The sequence below is a fragment of the Plectropomus leopardus genome, chromosome 9, assembly GCF_008729295.1.
Source record: "Plectropomus leopardus isolate mb chromosome 9, YSFRI_Pleo_2.0, whole genome shotgun sequence".
NCBI classification, from domain to species: Eukaryota; Metazoa; Chordata; class Actinopteri; order Perciformes; family Serranidae; genus Plectropomus; species Plectropomus leopardus.
Window position 1 is genome coordinate 18,600,226 of NC_056471.1, and position 16,619 is coordinate 18,616,844.

Sequence of the window (16,619 nt, forward strand, 5' to 3'; positions counted from 1 at the left end):
GTAAATATTTTCACAATTGTTGGAAAAGAATCGAATGATTCCAGCTTTGAGGTCGGAGTTGTTTTTCCTTTTAATTATTATGATTTAAATGTTTATGCATTGACTACTTTTACTTTTAATATTTAAGTATATTTACCCGATTGCATTCAGATGATTTCTTTTGAAATGGCTAATTTCTTCGCCAACATATTTTTAAAAATGATTTTGTTATTTATTGATGATTTTTTAAATTTATTTTACATTTTTTTTCTTTGTTTTTTTGTTGCTAAATTTCAGATAATTTTCTTTCAGCTCACAACCTGTAACTTTTCCCCATGTTTAAAAAAAAAAAAAAATCAAGCCAATTTGCTCAGGTGTTAAGTACAATTTTTAAAGCAGGACTTTTACTATCAACAGTGAGGAATATTTTTCGTGATCTGTCAAACATACAACTGAAATATGGCATGCTGCTGTGAATGAGAGCAGCATGATGACGTCAGCGCAGGCTTCTTTCAATGATAACAGTAGAACTTCTTGTCTTCTTGTACTCATATCATTTTAATGTCAATCCCATTTTTTTGTTTTTCTGTCAACAGAAGCTAAGAACACAAGAAACACAGCGTTGGACCGAAGGCCTCGGCCCTGCTTGAGCAATCCAAGGTGAGCGTCCTCAGACATAATGCACAAGATCCAAACATCTGGTACTGGTTCAGTAAAGGAAAGACTACAGTTCTTATCACCCATCACTCTTTTCCAAGGCCATCTAGTCAGTGTCACCTTAGAACAGCGTTTTTTTATGCGGCCAGACGTCAAACCCCTGTTGGAATGTTTGTTGCAAAGCCTCCTTTGAACCTGGAAGGTCATAGCACTGCCATTCAGCTGTGAAAGGCCCGCCTTGTGGAAACCTGACACTCGGCTGCTTCTGCTCCCCTGTGACTCCTCTTTGCACCCCTCCTTCCTGCCCCAAACACCACCTGTTCCGCTCGAACCCCTTTCCCCTTCTTATGAAACAACCCTGTCAAGAGCCAGCCGAGCTCATACTGTTTTAACTGTTTGTAGTCGGCAGCTGTGAGCGATTTATTCCTAAGGAGTGGCGGGAAAGCTAGCAGGAGAGGCTGTACCAAGCGTTATGCAGGCCAGTGACAGGCTATAAGAGAGGCGTTTCCACAAAAGCTCCTTGGTCGCATTCTAGTTAACTGAAGCTTTTGTCTGGCGCACTGTCCTCACATCCCCCCTTGCTCAACACACATACCAGGCCATAATAAAATGTGAGAGATAAACGAGCTGATCTGTTTCCCTTGGCCCCCATGCCTCCACGGTTTCCTCCAACGCTTCTCGCAAAAATCTGGTTTTCTTTCATCTTCAAATATGCTTTTGATGACGTCATTAATCCAATTTACAGACATTTGGCATCAGGAATGTCAATCTCTGGCATGTCGGAGAAATGCAAGGGAAAGGAAAGAGGACGGGTTGATTGTCATGTTGCCTGATTGCTTTGAGTCACAGGCCGCCTGCCTGTCTTATGATCCCAAGAACAGAGCCTTACTTATTTAGAATCCATTCACAAAACAATTCATGTCTGATCACATGATCTTTGTCAACTCAATTGTGTCTCTGTGCTCCATATCCGAAATAGGTTATGCTATGTTGGAGCATATTCTAAGCTAAATAGGGTGATTCTTAAACTTGAGAGTGATAAAGAATGAAGAGTGAGATGTGTAAATATTCAGGATGCCATCTGTGCAGATGTAAGCTGCTGAGGAGACCCTTCAGTTATTGCGCTGTGTTTTTCCTCCTCTTACTTTCAACTCATATGCTGACATTCCACAGAGCGGTTTCACAACCATTCCTCTCCCTTTCTCGCTCTTTAATTTTTTTTATTTTTTTTTACCATTTCCTCTTCTCTCCATCTCCCTCCCTCTCTTTCCTTCCCTCCTATATTGCTGTGAGCCTCAGCTCCTCCCTGCAGCCTGCTGCCAGAAATATGTCAAAGCTGTGAGAACGGGGACAGCTCACATAGTTCAATGAGGGAGAAAGAAAATAAGTTTAAAAATCTAAGATAATTATGTAGGAAAATAGATAGATGGATAGACAAAGTTGTGTCCCAAGGTTATCCCTGTGAGTGAGATATAAAGGAATGAATTAAAAAAAAAATGTTTTCTCTCCTTTGCTCTTGGGGATGTTTTGTGAACACATGGATGTTGCCTCCCCCTTCCTTCTGTAGGATTTTAAAAAAAAAACAAAAAAAAAAAACAACTTAATCCAGCCAACAATAATATGTGCCTTGTTTGGGAGTGAAATGCCTCATATTCACTGCCCCCCTTTCAAACTGAAACTGAATAGTTCTGAGTAATGTCAGCAAGCCCTGAGAAGCATGTGGAAGGAAAAAAGTGGGAAAACGAAGATCATGTGAAAGGTTTGTCGGCTATTCTTGTCTGTTTTCATTAACTGAATGAAGAGAGGAGCTAGATGTGTAAAATTAACCGTATTGTGACCCATGGGATGAACACAAATTGTTTTGGTTCAGTCCAAATACTCTCAGGCTGGGATCAGAGGGGCTTGAAAAAGATGCTGTCAGTGGCAGTGTCAGTTGACCTGAGCGATATTTGATCTACATGAGCTAATTGGGTGAAGCTGGATCTTTGGCACTACAAACGGCCTTGTTCGTCCCACTCGCACATTTCAGCTGTGTTTGCTCCACGTTATGTTGGGAATACTGTAAGACTTGCAAGCTTTACATAGATTTATGTTACTTGCTTCTGTCATGTCACACTGACAGAGACGAGAGAGAGAGAGGAGGGAGAAGATCAGGTTGTAAGATGCCTGCAAGTGTTTGGCGGCATATTTGGCATAAACAACATCCCTATCTCTGGTATTATCATGCTCAGTGGCCCTTGCCCTTGTTTTTCAGTCCTGAGTGTGTGAAGAAAGATATTTTAGTGAGTAGGCTTAATGTTACCACAAAGCATCTCATGCATGTGGGATCAATCTATTAACTGACTAGTGTTAATTGGTGCATTGCTTGTTGCGTGCTCTTGGACAGTGTCCAGTAAGCTAGGGAAACCAGTTTGCAAAACACTTTGCTTTCCGAGCTGTACGTTTATAATGCCTTTTCACACATCCTGACATTCACAAAAATTCTGCTCTGTTAATGTTTGAGAAACAAGTCTACAAGCAAACAAGTCACACACACTCAACGAAGAGCTACTAAATTTACAGTGCACTGTTTGACATCCCAGCAAGCTAGCCAAAACATCAGCATCTTCTTCTAAGCTGCTCATTTGTTTAAAAAAAAAAACTGTAAACTGGCAATGTGGTGAGAGTGGCAGATGGCCGTTGACCAAATGATTCTTATTACCGACCCTTTTGAACGAGCTGTTTCTTTATCGCTGCCTCAGGTTCCTCTTGTTCCCAGCAGCTTGTTATCTTGCAGAACAGTGTGGCAGCTTTAGTGAATGGGGAATGGGGAACGAAAAAAATAACCCTTTCTTCTTCTTTCCTGATCTGTGACTTTATATTATTGAAAAAAAAAATTATGTCACCAGTTATGTTAAAATTTTACAAATGCAATGTCTGAAAAAATGAGTCATGATTGCCAACATCCTATGCCTTAGCATTCTTAAGACTTTTGAAAGATTGATTTATGACATTTTATTGCTAGTTAAGGCCTTTTTTTGAGGAATAAATTTGAAGCATTTCCAGGCTTTTTTAGGATCTGCGAGAACCCTGTAGGAATGTAGCTGTGACCATGCCTGCCCTAAAGAGCAGGAAGGCAAACCACACCAATTTTCAAAATTCATATATGTTATTCCTATGGTCAAAAATGTTAGTAAACATGGATTACAGTCTGGCAAATCAAACAGCCAGAGTGCTAAAACTCAAATGTGTGATGTCCTAAGTATAAAGTCTAAAACTGCTCAAAGACTATGAGTTGGAAAAGATGTTATGGATGACACCCAGGAGGATGTTCTGAGTTTATGGGATTTTTTTCAGGACTGAGAGCATTGTAATAGAATTAGGCTCATTTGAGTTCATTGTTTGTGGAGAAGCTCCAAACTTTATGCTTGATGATATTACAAGTTTGAGATTTCTCTGGTTTTGGGCTTTGAGAGAAAGGAGCTCATGTGCGCAAACACTGATTGATGTTTCTGAGGCCATAGAAAGAAAAATTGTAATTCTTAACTTGTAGTGGTGTGTGGTGTTCCCACCTCTAGTGGGGGTAACATAGGGATGGGAGATACCAAGTTTAGTCAGTCTTGTCACCATACAGTAGTAAAAAGGTGTATTTTTGTAAAGAAAAAGAAATCAAAATACAAACATTAAAAGTCATATGTCCCTCCCCTTAAGCCAAATTAAAAGACAAAGCCCTCCAAAGTGCTTTAAAAATTATTTGACATGCCTTCCCAATTTGTTACCCCTCCCCCTCTGCTCATAAATAACAAATAGTCCCTTATCTGGTTATTTCTACAATAGTATTTGAATAAAATTATCACCAGCAGTTTGTTATGTATTATCTCTGCAATCTCACTGCATGTCATCACCTCTAATAATGATCTTGGAGGAGGTCTCCTTATCTCAAGGTAAAGATAGAGGCAAGACATGCCAAGTTATATAGATCACACAAACAAAGGGAGAAAAAAAGGCATATTTGACTACCCCCAAGTATTAAGTGCTTAGCTGACCACCCAGGACTTGTATCTTGCAGTTCTCTGAAAAATGATAAAGCTCGGTGATAAAACTACTAAAAATCCTCTACTGTCCCTTTCTAAGTTGCTCTCTGGTTGTCAGGTCCACCTCATAAAATGTATGCAACCAGTCACCACTATGACTCATATCCTGTTTCCTTTGTGCCAGCCTGTGGCTAGGCTTTTGCCATTTATTTTGGCTGATTAAAGGCAAATAGACAACTTACTGAAACCTACCAAGTTGCTGTGCAGCTTGATGTGGTAAGCTGCACCAGGCAGCTGTAGAATGAGTCTGTTATTGAAATGGCTGTGGTAATATAGCTTTGTCAGTGTCTCATAGTGCAATATCATTCAGCCAAAAAGCTTCTGTACTGCTAAATATTGACTGGTTTCTGTTGGTACAATCAAGTCAAATTCTCCAGCACTGGATAAAACACTGCACGTGAAATAATTTTGCCTAAATTAAACTATCAACAACAAAATTGTGAGTCATGTTGCACGATAGTGGTTGACAAATGAATGCAATGTAAAACATTCAAAGCATTGCTTGCTAGATAGAGACACATGGGTCAGACAGCTTTATGTAATTGAAGGTTGTGGAGGGTTTGGTAGTAATGAAACAATGATTGTCTGTTCCAAAGAGGTGTATGGGTATGTGTTATGCATTTCTGCGCTTCTGTGTGTGTTTTCATAAAGCAAGGCAGCTTCAACCATCATTTTTCTTTCTATTGACATCGGAGCTCGGGAGCAGGACTGGGCCGCTTTCCTCAGGGCAGGGTGTGGTCTGACTCCAAGCAAATTTCCAAAACATAATAGCACTCAGAAGCGAGGGAGAGAGGGAGGGGGGTGGAGGCTGTGTTGTGTGACAGGGTTTCACTACCATCTAGTGTTGCCCATTGGGTCCTACAAGCCAAACCTACTTGAGTGCTGCTAAATAGGATTTATCTGAAGGGTGACAGAAGATCATTTTGTCTGGAAGAGAATACTTTATGAACATAAAGTGATGCACTGTTTTTATGATTTTGTCTTAATGATTATTGTTGTCTTTTCTGAATGCAGGAAAACCAAGATAGCGCTTCCATCACACCGGGGCTTAAACTCAGGAAAGCAAAAACAAGGTATTTTATAAAGTTAAGATCAGAAAAAAATCCCTTGTATTTTCTATATTTTATCCTGCATACCTTGGTGAAAATGCACATGCTGTAAGTTCTTGCTAACTACTTTATGTTTTTTTCACTTGAGCCTATTATTTACTGTATATGCTTATTTATACAGATGGCTGAAGAGGAGGAAACAAGAGAGGTGCTCTTTCCAGATTGGGAGGGTCCTGACAAAACTGGCTTGACCATTGAACAGACAAGTGGAGGAGAGCTCTATGTTAAGGAGGTGAAAGGAGAGTCCCCTGCGGCACGATCTGGAAAAGTATATGAAGGTAGAAAATACATTTTGTTTCTCAAATCATTAAGTACTAGTGCAACAGGCCGAGTGCTTGGCCTGTAGTGTTGCTGCTTGCAGCTTTCTCAAGAATTACCCATTCAGACACACTTGACACCACACCTTTTTGGGTCCTGAGCAAGACACCTGGAGCCCAAATAGCTTGTTCATTCATCGACATCAGTTCGTTTGTCTTTGAATATTGCGAACATTAGACACATAGAAAACTGTTTTGTTAGAGTTAAGTTACTGAATATTACATAATATTGCACTGCATTAGCATGAATTTATTCATCAATTTTTTTCAATTAAATTTTCTATCAATGTGTTACAAACTAAGTTTTGTTTTATAACCAACAGGACACCACTGATGTGTGACAACTTTTTGGGATAGTAAAATTGTTAGAATAAAGCATTGACTATGTTTCCAAACAAAACACCAAAATTATGCGAAATCATTTTTTTCTCCAAATTAGGCATTGTGGTATAACCAAAAGGAGACCACTGATTTGTCATGTGTGAAGTTATTGAATATTTTTGTAGTATCTTTTTTCGGTGCACTTTGTAGACTGTCCCTTTGCAGTCATCTCACAACAGGCTGCACAGAGAGAGCAGTGTAATCTGCTCAATTGTAGGACAGCTCATTTTAGACAAAAAGTTGCTTGTTGTCTCAGTTGGAAAGAGGCATTGTTTGTATTTTAAAAAAATTTTGCTCATGAGTTTTTGATCTAGGAAGTTCAAACCCATGCATATATATCATGACATATATGCATGCAGCATAAAGCAACTGCTTTAGTCAGGCAGCTGCTGTTCCCTTTTCCTGGTACTGCACACCCGCACTTAGTCTTTTCACAGCACAGAGTAGCGGTCACTGGCCTTTGACCCCTGGTTAGACGTTAGTCAACTATGGCAAAGAAATACACCAAACCTCTCAGATAATGTAATTAGTGGTCAGAAACATTGTGAAATACACATAGTGAGACATACGCTGCTCACAGTCTGCTCTCTGCAGAGCCCTGAAGCCCTGCACCTGTTGCTGCACAGAGTCACAGAGCCTTGTTTGCTTGTTTATTTAAAATGTATTAATACTGAATGTTTCACATGCTCAATTGCACCAAATTTTGACAATGCACATCTTTGGGGTCCCAGCAAAACATTCACCAAATGGGAAGAAGATTGGATGAACAGGGACACACACAAAGACAGACAGAGAATTCTTGTGTTATAGTAAGACGAAATGAGATTTGTCTTACCTACATGTTGACAGGTATTCTAACAGACTTTTTTGTCTCTAAAAAATTCATAGGTGATCAGATTGTGGGTGCCACTGTCTACTTTGACAACATGAGCTCAGAAGAAACGGCTGAGCTACTGAAGACACTGAACCGCCACAAGGTTGGACTGAAACTACAAAACAAATCTCCTTGCTGCTCACCCTTGAGCACACCATGTCGTTCACCAATCGGCACCCTAACATGGGAAGGGAAGACTCGGTTTGGAGGTTCCAGTCCAGACATCATCCTTGTAAGTTGTTGTTGTTGTTATTCTAAATTACATAATTATGTATTTGTTTATTTAGAGGCTACTGCAAAGGACATGTTATAATAACAGTTTCATATGGTACGTCCTTTCTTTTTCTATCAATAGAGTGGGGAGGATGAGGACTATAAGAGAATATACACAAAAAAGATTAAACCACGGCTGAAATCTGAAGACCTTGCAGAAGGAGTGGATGTTCGCACAGAGCGGCATAGCAGCACAAGCAGCGATGGCAGCACAATTACTACCATCACCCGCCGCATCACTACCTACACCGTTGATATGCCAGGTGGCATAAGTGAGCATCTTGAACTTTCAAGCCCAGAGTTCAAGGGGCTAAAGCACGAATCTGGAGATGGCTCTCCTCATATCAGAATCTCACATGGCAGCCCTTCAGGTAAAGTGGGAATAGAAGGGAGTGTTTTTGAGGCAAGCAATATCTCTTACACTGGGCCACAAGTCAGCATCACAGAGACACACTCAGTCAGTGGGGGTGTTCAGACAAGAGAGGTAGAAAGAGAAAAAGGTGCATATCCTGGATTTAAAGGGTCTAACTTTGGAGTAACAGGGGTTAAAGGCCAAGGAGACCTTGAGAGCTCAAGAGGAAGAGGAGAGCAAGGTGATAGAAGCATTCAGGTGTCAGGGACAAGCATGACACTAAGAGACAGCACAAACACTGGTAGTAAGCATGTTTCAATAGGAGGGCTGGTAGGTGCAGAGATAACCTCAACTGATGAGAATGGAGGGTCAATTAGTATGTCTTTGCCAGGAAAAAGCATGCAGATTTTGACTTCATCCACGGATAAAACACAAGAGGGAAGTGTCGACACCAGTTTAAGTGGGGGGACAAAGGTGAAGGTATCAGAAACTACCATCAGTCACCCACAGGCAAAGAAATCAGGCAGTACTGATATTCAGAATGTCAGGCTTGATGGAGGTTCCATACTTACTGATGCTGACTTGAGAAGTGGCAGGATAGGAGGATCAGCAATAACAGTAGGCACTGTTACCTCAGGATATTCCTCAAGGCCAGGCAAGATTTCAGTGGCAGGTGTGGATGTCAACCTCACAGGTTCAAAGTTGAAAGGTGATGTTGATGTCAACCTGCCAAGCACAAAGGGAGTAATAAAACCATCTGGAATAGACACTGAAGTCCCAGGCTATGAAAAAGGTCAGACAGGGACAGATAGTTTACCTAGCGCTAACATTAAAGGACCAGTTGTAAGCGTAAGTCTTCCAGAGGCTGACTTTGAAGCACCAGAAATCAACTCAGGCATTCAAACCAATGTACCAAAGGTTGATAGCAAATACAAAATGGAAGTGTCTAAGGTAAAGAAATTATCTTTATCCGGGCCAGATACAGATTTGAACGTGAGGAGTAGCAAGGCAGATGGAGATATTGATGTAGCAGCGCTAAAGCCTGAGGGGGAACTCAGGGCACCCAAAATAGACATTAAAGGGGCCAAGGAACCAAAAGTTGACATAAAACCACTTAAGGTTGGCATCAAAGCACCAGAAGTTGATGGTGAAGGAGTGAAATCCAAGGTGTCATCCAAAACAGGACCCACAACGCCAGAATGGGATATCGGTCTAAAAGGAAGTAAGGTGGAGGGAGATGTGGATATGTCATTTCCAAAGATTGTGGGACATACAACAAAACCTGAGGCTGAGAGTAAAGGACCAGCTGATTATGGAAGGCCTAAAGGTAGATTTGAGATGCCTGGAATCGAAATCAAAGCATCCAAAGTTAATGTTACTAGCCCTGATGTTGACATTGACATTGAAAGGGCTGATGCAAAACTCAAAGGAGACAAATTCAAAGTGCCAACCATATCAGGAACAAAAATGTCAATGCCAAGTGTCAATCTGAGAGGACCAGAACTTAAAGGACATTTGGATGTGTCAGAGAAAGACATGAAAACTCCTGGAATTGAAATCAAAGATTCAGGCATTAATGTTAAAGGGCCAAAGATTGGATTTGAAAAAACAGAAATCAATGTGCCACCAACTGACATAAAAGGTCCAAGGTTGGAGGGCTCAGATGTAGATATAACCCTTCCTAAGGACAACACTGATGTGAAACCACCTGGAGTTGTCATCAAAGGCCCAGAGTTTGATATCAAAGGACAAAAGATTGGATTTGACAAGCCAAAGATAAAAATGCCAACAATTGACATCAAGGGTCCAAAGGTAGAAGGTCCAGATGTGGATATAAACCTTTCCAAAACCAATATTGATGGGAAAGCTCCTGAAATTGTAATTAAGGGTGCAAAACTGGAAAATAAGGATGTTGATATGAATGTTGCCAAAGCAAACATTGACGTGAAAGCACCCAAAGTTGACATAAAAGGACCCAAGGTTGATGTTAAGGGACTGAATTCAACTGATATGGATTTAAATCTGAGGGGTCTCACACTTAAAGGTGATGTGGATGTGTCAGTGCCAAAGATAAAAGGAGACATAGAAACACCTGAAATAGACATTAAAGGTCCGAAAGTGGAGGTTCCAGATGTTGATGCAAAACTTGCCGAAGGCAATATTGATGTAAACATAAAATCTCCTAAGATTGACATGAAGGGACCAGATGTTGACACCGAAGGTCACGTGGGTGGATTTAAAATGCCCAAAATCAAAGTGCCATCCATCGGGTTGAAAGGTCCAAATTTTGAGGGGCCAGAAGTTGATGTCAGCCTCCCAAAAGCTAAAATTGATATAGGAGCAGCTGAATTGGATATCAAGGGACCAGATGTTAACATTGAAAGGCAAGGTGGTAAAATCCTAGGACCAAACATCAATATGCCAACCATTTCAGGGCCAAATGTGGATTTTAATCTGAGAGGTCCTAGTTTGAAAGGTGATAGTGATGTGAAAGTCCCAAATATAGAGGGAGACTTAAAAGGCCCTGAGGTCAACATCAAAGGTCCACAGGTTGATACTGAAGGGCCAAAGGGTGGATTTGGGTTGCCAAAAGTCAAATTGCCATTATTTGGCATCCAAAGACAAAAAGTGGAGAGCCCAGATGTTGACATAAACCTACCCAAAGGCAAGATTGATGTAGACATCAAACCTCCCAAGGTTGAAGGTCCAGAAGTTGACATTAAAGCACCTAAGATTGACATCAAAGGTGCACAGGTTGACATTGAGGGTCCAAAAGGTGGATTTGAAATGTCAAAAATCAAAATGCCATCACTGAACATTAAAGGTCCAGAAGTGGAGGGTCCAGATGTTGATCTAAACCTTCCAAAAGGAAAGATTGATGTAGACATAAAATCTCCCAAGATCGATATAGAAGGACCAGAAGTTGACATGGAGGGCCACAAAGGAGGAATCAAAATGCCTAAATTCAAAATTCCTTCCTTTGGATTAAAAGGTCCAAAAGTGGAGGGTCCAGAAGTTGATGTTAGCCTCCCGAAAGCTGATATTGATATTAAAGCCCCCGAATTGGATATCCAGGGACCAGATGTTGACATTGAGAGCCCAAGTGGTAAATTAAAAGGACCCAAAATCGGCATGCCAAGCATTTCAGGACCAAAACTGTCCATGCCAGGTGTGGATTTCAATCTGAGAGGTCCCAAACTGAAAGGTGATGTGGATGTGTCAGTGCCAAAGATAGAGGGAGACATAAAAGCACCTGATGTTGACATCAAAGGTCCACAGGTTGACATCGAAGGTCCGAAAGGTGGATTTGACATACCGAAAATCAAAGTTCCATCACTGAACATTAAAGGTCCAAAAGTGGAGGGTCCAGATGTTGATGTGGACCTTCCCAAAGGCAAGATTGATGTAGACATAAAAACTCCCAAGGTTGACATAGAAGGACCAGAAGTTGACATGGAGGGCCACAAAGGAGGAATCAAAATGCCTAAATTCAAATTGCCTCACTTTGGATTTAAAGGTCCAAAACTGGGGTCCAGAAGTTGATGTCAGCCTCCCGAAAGCTGATATTGATATTAAAGCCCCCGAATTGGATATCCAGGGACCAGATGTTGACATTGAGAGCCCAAGTGGTAAATTAAAAGGACCCAAAATCGGCATGCCAAGCATTTCAGGACCAAAACTGTCCATGCCAGGTGTGGATTTCAATCTGAGAGGTCCCAAACTGAAAGGTGATGTGGATGTGTCAGTGCCAAAGATAGAGGGAGACATAAAAGCACCTGATGTTGACATCAAAGGTCCACAGGTTGACATCGAAGGTCCGAAAGGTGGATTTGACATACCGAAAATCAAAGTTCCATCACTGAACATTAAAGGTCCAAAAGTGGAGGGTCCAGATGTTGATGTGGACCTTCCCAAAGGCAAGATTGATGTAGACATAAAAACTCCCAAGGTTGACATAGAAGGACCAGAAGTTGACATGGAGGGCCACAAAGGAGGAATCAAAATGCCTAAATTCAAATTGCCTCACTTTGGATTTAAAGGTCCAAAACTGGAGGGTCCAGAAGTTGATGTCAGCCTCCCGAAAGCTGATATTGATATTAAAGCCCCTGAATTGGATATCAAAGGACCAGATGTTGACATTGAGAGTCCAAGTGGTGAATTAAAAGGACCCAAAATCGGCATGCCAAGCATTTCAGGACCAAAACTGTCCATGCCAGGTGTGGATTTCAATCTGAGAGGTCCCAAACTGAAAGGTGATGTGGATGTGTCAGTGCCAAAGATAGAGAGGGAGAGACATAAAAGCACCTGAGGTCGACATCAAAGGTCCACAGGTTGACATTGAAGGTTCAAAAGGTGGATTTGAATTGCCAAAATTCAAAATGCCATCATTGAACATTAAAGGTCCAAAAGTGGAGGGTCCAGATGTTGATGTAGACCTTCCCAAAGGCAAGATTGATGTGGACATAAAAACTCCCAAGGTCGACATAGAAGGACCAGAAGTTGACATGGAGGGCCACAAAGGAGGAATCAAAATGCCTAAATTCAAAGTACCTTCCTTTGGATTAAAAGGTCCAAAACTGGAGGGTCCAGAAGTTGATGTCAGCCTCCCGAAAGCTGATATTGATATTAAAGCCCCTGAATTGGATATCCAAGGACCAGATGTTGACATAGAGAGTCCAAGTGGTAAATTAAAAGGACCCAAATTCAACATGCCAAGCATTTCAGGGCCAAAACTTTCCATGCCAGATGTGGATTTCAAACTGAAAGGTCCCAAACTGAAAGGTGATGTGGATGTGTCAGTGCCAAAGATAGAGGGAGACATAAAAGCACCTGAGGTCGACATCAAAGGTCCACAGGTTGACATCGAAGGTTCAAAAGGTGGATTTGAATTGCCAAAATTCAAAATGCCATCACTGAACATTAAAGGTCCAAAAGTGGAGGGTCCAGATGTTGATGTAGACCTTCCCAAAGGCAAGATTGATGTGGACATAAAAACTCCCAAGGTCGACATAGAAGGACCAGAAGTTGACATGGAGGGCCACAAAGGAGGAATCAAAATGCCTAAATTCAAAGTACCTTCCTTTGGATTAAAAGGTCCAAAACTGGGGTCCAGAAGTTGATGTCAGCCTCCCGAAAGCTGATATTGATATTAAAGCCCCTGAATTGGATATCCAAGGACCAGATGTTGACATAGAGAGTCCAAGTGGTAAATTAAAAGGACCCAAATTCAACATGCCAAGCATTTCAGGGCCAAAACTTTCCATGCCAGATGTGGATTTCAAACTGAAAGGTCCCAAACTGAAAGGTGATGTGGATGTGTCAGTGCCAAAGATAGAGGGAGACATAAAAGCACCTGATGTTGACATCAAAGGTCCACAGGTTGACATCGAAGGTTCAAAAGGTGGTTTTGAATTGCCAAAATTCAAAATGCCATCACTGAACATTAAAGGTCCAAAAGTGGAGGGTCCAGATATTGATGTAGACCTTCCCAAAGGCAAGATTGATGTAGACATAAAAACTCCCAAGGTCGACATAGAAGGACCAGAAGTTGACATGGAGGGCCACAAAGGAGGAATCAAAATGCCTAAATTCAAAGTGCCTTCCTTTGGATTTAAAGGTCCAAAACTGGAGGGTCCAGAAGTTGATGTCAGCCTCCCAAAAGCTGATATTGATATTAAAGCCCCTGAATTGGATATCCAAGGACCTGATGTTGACATAGAGAGTCCAAGTGGTAAATTAAAAGGACCCAAATTCAGCATGCCAAGCATTTCAGGACCAAAACTTTCCATGCCAGATGTGGATTTCAAACTGAAAGGTCCCAAACTGAAAGGTGATGTGGATGTGTCAGTGCCAAAGATAGAGGGAGACATAAAAGCACCTGATGTCGACATCAAAGGTCCACAGGTTGACATTGAAGGTCCAAAAGGTGGATTTGAATTGCCAAAATTCAAAATGCCATCACTGAACATTAAAGGTCCAAAAGTGGAGGGTCCAGATATTGATGTAGACCTTCCCAAAGGCAAGATTGATGTAGACATAAAAAACCCCCAAGGTCGATATAGAAGGACCAGAAGTTGACATGGAGGGCCACAAAGGAGAATCAAAATGCCTAAATTCAAAGTGCCTTCCTTTGGATTAAAAGGTCCAAAACTGGAGGGTCCAGAAGTTGATGTTAGCCTCCCGAAAGCTGATATTGATATTAAAGCCCCTGAATTGGATATCCAAGGACCAGATGTTGACATAGAGAGTCCAAGTGGTAAATTAAAAGGACCCAAATTCAGCATGCCAAGCATTTCAGGACCAAAACTTTCCATGCCAGATGTGGATTTCAAACTGAAAGGTCCCAAACTGAAAGGTGATGTGGATGTGTCAGTGCCAAAGATAGAGGGAGACATAAAAGCACCTGATGTCGACATCAAAGGTCCACAGGTTGACATTGAAGGTCCAAAAGGTGGATTTGAATTGCCAAAATTCAAAATGCCATCACTGAACATTAAAGGTCCAAAAGTGGAGGGTCCAGATATTGATGTAGACCTTCCCAAAGGCAAGATTGATGTAGACATAAAAACTCCCAAGGTCGATATAGAAGGACCAGAAGTTGACATGGAGGGCCACAAAGGAGGAATCAAAATGCCGAAATTCAAAGTGCCTTCCTTTGGATTTAAAGGTCCAAAACTGGAGGGTCCAGAAGTTGATGTCAGCCTCCCAAAAGCTGATATTGATATTAAAGCCCCTGAATTGGATATCCAAGGACCAGATGTTGACATAGAGAGTACAAGTGGTAAATTAAAAGGACCCAAATTCAGCATGCCAAGCATTTCAGGACCAAAACTTTCCATGCCAGATGTGGATTTCAAACTGAAAGGTCCCAAACTGAAAGGTGATGTGGATGTGTCAGTGCCAAAGATAGAGGGAGACATAAAAGCGCCTGATGTCGACATCAAAGGTCCACAGGTTGACATCGAAGGTTCAAAAGGTGGATTTGAATTGCCAAAATTCAAAATGCCATCACTGAACATTAAAGGTCCAAAAGTGGAGGGTCCAGATATTGATGTAGACCTTCCCAAAGGCAAGATTGATGTAGACATAAAAACCCCCAAGGTCGATATAGAAGGACCAGAAGTTGACATGGAGGGCCACAAAGGAGGAATCAAAATGCCTAAATTCAAAGTGCCTTCCTTTGGATTCAGTGGGCCAAAACTGGAGGGTCCAGAAGTTGATGTCAGCCTCCCGAAAGCTGATATTGATATTAAAGCCCCTGAATTGGATATCCAAGGACCAGATGTTGACATAGAGAGTCCAAGTGGTAAATTAAAAGGACCCAAATTCAGCATGCCAAGCATTTCAGGACCAAAACTTTCCATGCCAGATGTGGATTTCAAACTGAAAGGTCCCAAACTGAAAGGTGATGTGGATGTGTCAGTGCCAAAGATAGAGGGAGACATAAAAGCGCCTGATGTCGACATCAAAGGTCCACAGGTTGACATCGAAGGTTCAAAAGGTGGATTTGAATTGCCAAAATTCAAAATGCCATCACTGAACATTAAAGGTCCAAAAGTGGAGGGTCCAGATATTGATGTAGACCTTCCCAAAGGCAAGATTGATGTAGACATAAAAACTCCCAAGGTCGATATAGAAGGACCAGAAGTTGACATGGAGGGCCACAAAGGAGGAATCAAAATGCCGAAATTCAAAGTGCCTTCCTTTGGATTTAAAGGTCCAAAACTGGAGGGTCCAGAAGTTGATGTCAGCCTCCCGAAAGCTGATATTGATATTAAAGCCCCTGAATTGGATATCCAAGGACCTGATGTTGACATTGAGAGCCCAAGTGGTAAATTAAAAGGACCCAAATTCAGCATGCCAAGCATTTCAGGACCAAAACTTTCCATGCCAGATGTGGATTTCAAACTGAAAGGTCCCAAACTGAAAGGTGATTTGGATGTGTCAGTGCCAAAGATAGAGGGAGACATGAAAGCACCTGAGGTCGACATCAAAGGTCCACAGGTTGACATCGAAGGTTCAAAAGGTGGATTTGAATTGCCAAAATTCAAAATGCCATCACTGAACATTAAAGGTCCAAAAGTGGAGGGTCCAGATGTTGATGTGGACCTTCCCAAAGGAAAGATTGATGTAGACATAAAATCTCCCAAGATGGATATAGAAGGACCAGATGTTGACATAGAGGGACATACAGGAGGATTTAAAATGCCCAAATTCCATCTGCCATCCATCGGGTTGAAAGGTCCAAAAGTGGAGGGTCCAGATGTTGATGTCAGCCTCCCGAAAGCTGATATTGATATTAAAGCCCCTGAATTGGATATCCAAGGACCAGATGTTGACATTGGGAGCCCAAGTGGTAAATTAAAAGGACCCAAATTCAGCATGCCAAGCATTTCAGGACCAAAACTTTCCATGCCAGACGTGGATTTCAATCTGAGAGGTCCCAGACTGAAAGGTGACGTGGATGTGTCAGTGCCAAAGATAGAGGGAGACATAAAAGCACCTGATGTCGACATCAAAGGTCCACAGGTTGACATTGAAGGTCCAAAAGGTGGATTTGAATTGCCAAAATTCAAAATGCCATCACTGAACATTAAAGGTCCA

At 41.5% G+C, this 16,619-nt stretch overlaps 1 protein-coding gene across 1 annotated transcript in view; it reads left to right on the top strand.

Moving 5' to 3' along the window:
• Nucleotides 1-16,619, top strand: part of ahnak (AHNAK nucleoprotein) — a 37,255-nt gene that overhangs the window by 8,253 nt on the left and 12,383 nt on the right. The window contains 8 exon segments of the mRNA XM_042493907.1: nt 576-639; nt 5,724-5,782; nt 5,940-6,096; nt 7,405-7,622; nt 7,746-11,542; nt 11,544-12,306; nt 12,308-13,110; nt 13,112-16,614. Of these exon segments, the coding sequence (XP_042349841.1) occupies nt 5,940-6,096; nt 7,405-7,622; nt 7,746-11,542; nt 11,544-12,306; nt 12,308-13,110; nt 13,112-16,614 (9,241 nt within the window). The 5' untranslated portion in view covers nt 576-639; nt 5,724-5,782.